Source organism: Carlito syrichta, unplaced genomic scaffold (genome assembly GCF_000164805.1).
Source record: "Carlito syrichta isolate Samal-C Ts95f unplaced genomic scaffold, Tarsius_syrichta-2.0.1 Scaffold85466, whole genome shotgun sequence".
In the NCBI taxonomy this organism is placed as follows: domain Eukaryota; kingdom Metazoa; phylum Chordata; class Mammalia; order Primates; family Tarsiidae; genus Carlito; species Carlito syrichta.
In genome coordinates, this window is record NW_007029562.1 from 68770 (window position 1) to 75341 (window position 6572).

General features: G+C 55.1%; 1 protein-coding gene across 1 annotated transcript in view; it reads left to right on the plus strand.

The window, feature by feature from the left end:
- The window catches only part of RNF130 (ring finger protein 130), a 58091-nt gene that overhangs the window by 43655 nt on the left and 7864 nt on the right, over nucleotides 1–6572 (plus strand). The window contains exons 5-6 of the mRNA XM_008056893.1: nucleotides 3503–3599; nucleotides 5890–6094. Of these exons, the coding sequence (XP_008055084.1) occupies nucleotides 3503–3599; nucleotides 5890–6094 (302 nt within the window). The remainder of the gene's footprint in view (nucleotides 1–3502; nucleotides 3600–5889; nucleotides 6095–6572) is intronic.

A 6572-nucleotide genomic window follows, 5' to 3' on the forward strand; every position in this document is an offset into this window, starting at 1 on the left:
CAGGGAGCGGCCACTGCACTCCAGTCTGGGTGACAGAGTGAGACTCCAACTCAAAAAAAAAAAAGAGAAGAAGAATCATACAATCATACGGACATCCAAGATGCTGGCAGTTGAGCCATTCTGGTTTCCACATTAAGGAAATTCTGCAAACTACACGTGAGCTGTCCTGTCAAACTCAACTCTGACAGCCAGGTCTTCACATGTCGCCTGAGACGGTCTAAACACAGGAAGCCAGAGGAGATGCCCGGGCCACAGGTCCGGCAAGGTTGCCCGCCGCAACGCCAGCGACTAGGCCAAAGCCATGGTCTCCCCGAGTTTTGTCTTCCTGTTTCAGCCAGGATCCCTCGGGGCTACCTAGAGCCTGAGGACAAAGCCTGCCATGCCGTCCGAGGCTGCTGCTGAGCTGAGAGCGCTGGGCTGGTCTCGAACCCACAGGCTCAGGCAGTTCTCTCACCTCTGCCTCCCAAAGTGCTGACATTACAGGTGTGAGCCACCGCATCTGGCCTGCCACCAAAGTTTTAGAGGCATACCATGGTTCAATTCGGTATCTTTCTGAACATTTCTTAGATCTCGTCTCAAAGTCAGACCGTGGTATTTCTTTGGTATTCCTTTGGCAGTGGGCTGTTTGGCAGCCGCTCCCCTCCCGTGCCCTCCCACCCCCCAGCATCACTGTGCCAAGTGTTCCTCAGCGTTCCTTTCCTTGTTCAGTGCAGGGTGTGCTGAGCCTGGCTGCGTCCGCGTTGGTGAGCAGCCTCCAGAAACACCCCGAGCAGCCAGGCGAGTGTGTCTAACGGTTCCTGGGTGGTTCTTTGCTGCAAGGCCACACCCCACGGGGTCCAGGGCCTGGCTGGGCCACTTCTGGGGCTGTGCCCGCCCCCGAGATTGCATATGCAATCTGCTTGTGAATATGAGAGTTGAGGACAAACGTGATGGAGCTTCTTGGCACCCTAGTCACGGCCCCGGCCCGGGTTGCATTTCGGGCGGGGTCTTGCCCAACTAGCCTACCCACGGCCCTGGCGTGCCAGGCTCTCCCGGGGCACGCAGCCAGCACCACCTGGGCCTCCTGCGTCCATATCTCAGCAGCTGCAGCGTCTTCTCACTGGGGCACAGCCTCTCACCACAGCATCCACCCACCAACACGGTAGCAATAGTGCCACTCTTAGCTTCATTCTCTGGGTGATGTGTGTGACAGCCTTAGGGCAAAGGCAGTGTTTCTTGGCTGGGACCTCATGGACACTGGGACCCGGTCGCACTTTGGGAGTCGGGAGGTCGTCTTGTGCTTGCGGAGTGCTTGGCAGGCGTCCTTGGCCTCCGCCCACTAGGGGCCAGCCGCACCCCACACGCTGTTGTGACACCCAGAAGTATGTCCAACTGAGAACCGCGGACCCAGGGGCCGGCCACGCACAGGCCTGCAGCCTCCTTCCCGGGGGCACTGCCCCAGCCCTGCACGTCGCTCCGCCTCAGCTGCTGGCTGGGGCCCCTCTGCCTTGGCCTGGGGGGTGCCGCTGCAGCCTCCTGCTGGACTCAGGCCATCCTTCCGCCTCAGCCTTCCAAGTAGCCAGAACTGCAGGCGTGTTCCACCACGCCCAGCTAATTTTTTGATTTATTGTACAGATGAGGTCTCCCCACGTTGCCTGGGCTGGTCTCGAACCCACAGGCTCAGGCAGTTCTCTCACCTCTGCCTCCCAAAGTGCTGACATTACAGGTGTGAGCCACCGCATCTGGCCTGCCACCAAAGTTTTAGAGGCATACCATGGTTCAATTCGGTATCTTTCTGAACATTTCTTAGATCTCGTCTCAAAGTCAGACCGTGGTATTTCTTCAGCCGCCCGGGCACCTGTCCTGGTGCCGCCTCCCCGTGTCAGAGACAGCTGAGCATCGGGAGTCGCTTCGGCAGGCCTCGAGGCCTCGCTTCTCTCCATCAGGCACCCGCGCCTTCTCTAAGAAGCGGGCGCTCCATGACCCTGCCCTCGCCCCTCCCCTTCAACACTCCAGCCCAGGTCGCCAGTCAAGTGCTTTTTGAGCCGAGGCACAGGTCAGCCCTGAAGCGGCTCCCGCTGCCCTGTCACTTTCGCAAGAATCCCATGCAGGTGACTGAGAAGTGTCTAAGTAAATTCTAAATGGCATTCAAGCAAAGTTCTGTGAAACTAATAATGATACAGAGAATTCTTTGACTTAACCTCCATTTAATATCTTTCTGAAATTCCGTTTTTCTACACTGGCTAGCATAGAACATATAACTGACATATATGACATGATTATCTTTACTCTTAATAAATTTGGGCCGGGCACAGTGGCTCACATCTATAATCCCAGCACTTTGGGAGGCCGAGGCGAGTGGATTGCCTGAGGCCCTTGGGTTCGAGACCCACCCGGGTAACTTGGTGAGACCTCATCTCCACAATAAATCAAAAAAATTAGCCAGGTATGGTGGCACACACCTGTGGTTCCAACTACTTGGAAGGCTGTGGTGGAAGGATCGCCAGAGCCCAACCAGGCAAGGCTGTGGTGGCCATGAGCTTGCCCTTGCACTGCAGCCTGGACGACAGAGTGAGACTCCGACTCAAATAAATAAATGAATCTGTTTGAGTTGCCTCAAGTCCTTTCTGGAATTGGTACAATAAAAAGTGCACATGTAGCTGGACTCGGTGGCTCAGCCTGTAATCCTATGCTTTGGGAGGCTGAGGTGAGTGGATTGCCTGAGCCCGCGGGTTCGAGATCCGCCTGGGTAACTTGGCAAGACCTCATCTCTACAATAAATCAAAAATTAGCCGGGCGTGGTAGCACACGCCTGTGGTTCCAGCTACTTGGAAGACTGAGGCGGAAGAATCACCAGAGCCCAGCAGGTCGAGGCTGCGGTGGCCGGGAGCGGCCACTGCACTCCAGTCTGGGCGACAGAGTGAGGCTCCAGCTCAAAAAAAAAGTACACATGGCCAAACCCTACTCCCTGGTTCTCATTACACAGTGCTGGTGACAGGTAAGGTTGGCGTCAGACCACCTGCAAGCTGCAAGTTATATTGTAAATTCTGTTTCATCAACAAGAAATGACTCCTGGTAGCATTTTTTTCTTCATCAGATTATGCTCAGTGAGAGTGTGAACGGTGTCTGTTTGGGTTCATTACCATGTTCCTAGCGCCTGGCAAACAGTACACAGCCAATTAAAATTTTTTGAATGAATGAATATGTTCATATTTTCTTAGAGCCTGGTTTTGTTTTTTGGTTTCTTAAGAGATAGGATCTCGCTGGGTTGCCCAGGCTGGACTCAACTCCTGGGCTCAAGCAATCTACCTTGGCCTCCTGATAGCCAAGTGGGACCAGAGCTCCCACTGTGCCCAGCTCTACTGGTTGTATGTTTATAAGTCCCCAATATTTGTCTCTGGAGACTTGTGAATATGTCCTGAAAGGGGGGAAAACGGACGAATTAAAAGTTCTGTTTTTTTGCATGTTGGCCTAATGGCTTTTCAGTGTGTAATTTGTGACCTACTTGTTGGTTATTTTTTAGGCACGTTTTCCACAAATCCTGCGTGGACCCCTGGCTCAGTGAACACTGTACCTGTCCTATGTGCAAACTCAACATATTGAAGGCCCTGGGAATGGTGGTATGTTTCCTGTCTTGTTGCTGTGTGTCTGAGTTATTACAGGCAGGTGGGTGTTGGACACTTGGCATCATGGGAGGAGGTGTCACTGAGTCCCGCAGGGCAGCCTGGCTGTCTTGGCCGACAACATTGTTACCTGCCGCGCCTTGCTTCCGGGCTGCTTGCGAGTCTGACCCTGTCGGCGAGCTCCGGAATGGAGGCCGGGGACTGTCCAGTCTCCTCGCCAGAGTGAGCGTGTGCTGCACTTGGGAGCAGGGCGAGGGGTCCACGTGGGGGGGAGGGGGCGGGGGTTCCCACGCTCTGGTGCTCTTAGGAGAACAGAGCAAGGCCGCCGCCTCTGGGCCAGTCGCAACTCTTCTGCGTCTGCCACGATGTAAAATTACATCACTGCAGGCGTCCCTTCCCGAGAGCTTGACTCTGGCCTCCTAGGCAGGGAAGGTGGGTGGGACCCCCACCCCAGAGAGCAACTGCGGCCTGCGGGGACTGTGGCCGGGGCCGCCGTGGGCTCCATCTGGGAGGCCCCAGGTCAGGGCTCACTTGACTACCCTAGGGTCGCAGAGACTTCTGTACGTTCTTACTTAAGAAAAGATAGATTCAGGGCTGTGCTTCTTACAGGAAAATAAAATACTTGCTATTCTCAAAAAAGATGGGTGAATAGTCTCCTTATGGATCCAAGAGCTGAACTCCTCGTTCCTACCTGCAGCCCAGAGTAGGCCTGAGAAGCCCTCCCATTACAAGCCACCCTGCAGGGGGCCGGGAAGGTCCGTCTGTCTCTGTGGCCAGAGACCTCAGCAGTGAGGGCGCTCTCTAACTCAGTCTTCTCAGCGTGTCAGGCCTTGCTGGCACTGTGGTCTGGACAGTTCCTTCCCGTGCTCAGCAGCAGCCCAGCCTCTGCCACCAGATGCCAGCAGCACAGCGCCCAGCACAACAAGTGACCAGAGGTGTCCCCAGATGTCCCGGGGGCAGAGTTGCCCCCTTTCAGACTGCTGTAGCACGGGACATTTGCCGTCGTGCCTGGCACAGTGTAGGCACGGAAAACATGTGCAGACCCTCTGTCTTTGCCTCCAGCCTTCCTGGGGCATCTGGGGGCTTTTTTGGTAAGCCTGTTCTTTAAAGGGCTAATACCCTCCCCCTCTGCTTTTAATAAAAACGCTTCTAAAATGTATTGCAGATTACTTAAATATATGGTAACTTGTATATAATAACCATACGAAACCTCTTCTAACTAGACTTCATTGTAAGCATCAAATCCCTGTGCTGTGATTTTACTCAGGCCTTGAGGTGATCTGAAAGCACTTTTGCCCAAGAAGCCCCGGGTTCGGGTTTGGTCAGCTGCCATTTCTCTTTCCAGGCCTGTTCCCGCCACCCCTCCCAACTTAGCCCGCGTATGCATGACATCTCCCCCGTGCTGAAGGACCAGGGTTCCAGGGGAGGCAGACGCCCACGCTGCCACTGGGAAGTTGCTGTGCTCGCTTGCAGTCGGTGGACTGGGGCCTGGCAGCTCTGTCCCTCCCCTCCGGGATCAGTGCTCGAACTAAAGCATCATCTTCCCTGGTGCAGAGGCCTCTTCAGCTGTGATCTGCTCTTGGCTGTGTACTTTACTTGGATTTAAAGACAGAAAGCCATTTTAAAACAGATACCCAATAACTGGGGCTTCACAGAAAAAATAAATAGGATAAAGATGTGGTGTCACCCGGTGTCCCCACCGTGAGCACTCAGCGTTTCCCAAAGTGGCCAAGCACAGTGGCTCAAGCCTGTCATCCCAGCACTTCGGGAGGCTGGGGTGGGAGGATGGGTTTGAGACCAGCCCAGGCAACATGATGAAGTCTCTACAATAAATTTAAAAAAAAAATGAGCCGGGCATGGTAGCGCACGCCTTTAGTTCAGGCTACTTGGAAGGCTGAGGGGGAAGGATCGCCCGAGCCCAGCAGGTCGATGCTGGGGTGGCTGTGAGCGTGCCACTGCCCTCCAGCCTGGGTGATGGAGTGAGACTCCGACGCCAAAAATAATAAACAAGTGGAAGTGTGTGCTAGCGATGAGTGCCTCTGCCTGTGGGCCGTGGGCACAAAACTGAGTGGCTGCCCTTCGCAGACCCACAGTGGACTCAGCCCCTTCGTGCCGTTTCAGAGGAAGCCTTCTCTTGCAGAGCTCTCGGGTGAGGGTCTGCGGGCAGGGAAGCGCGAATCCGGTGCCTGGAGACGCTGAGGCCTTTGCTTGAGGCGTCAGACTGTTGGAATTTTATGACGGGGTTTGTTATCCTTACAATTGTTTCTAACCTGGAAATATTTTGCAGCCAAATTTGCCATGTACTGATAATGTAGCGTTTGACATGGAAAGGCTCACCAGAACCCAGGCGGTTAACCGAAGATCAGCCCTCGGTGACCTTGCCGGCGACAGCGCGCTCAGCCTGGAGCCGCTTCGCACTTCGGGGATCTCGCCTCTTCCTCAGGACGGGGAGCTCACTCCACGCACAGGAGAAATCAACATCGCCGTGACAAGTGAGTGGGGCCTTGCCCAGGCGCGGGGTGGCATTGCTGCTGGCCCGGGCACGCGGCAACCGTCGCCCGGCCAGCAACTTGGTGTATGGCCGAGAAATGATGTGCACTTTTGCTGATGTGGATATTCGGAGTAAGGAAACCTTCTTGATGACAAGGAGCTTGTATGCAGTTAGCAGGAGCTGTGGGCCAGTGGCCATCCAGGGCCCTGCTTTAAAGCAGGCACACACCTCGCCTTGGAATCACTGCACTGAGCAGGCGGCGATTACTGGGGTGTCGGAAGGCGCTGTGGTCCTGGCAGCACCCTGGCGTGCAGGGCGGCTGGACTGCTCCCCTCTCCCAGCTGCAGGCAGCCCTGAAGACTCATCTAGAGTTTAAACCTAAACACTCGCAACTTGCCGCAGCCGAGGTGGCCGCTGCTCACCCTGATTACTCCTTTTGTGGCGGTGTGATCTCACGAGACTTGACTCTGGTGTGATTC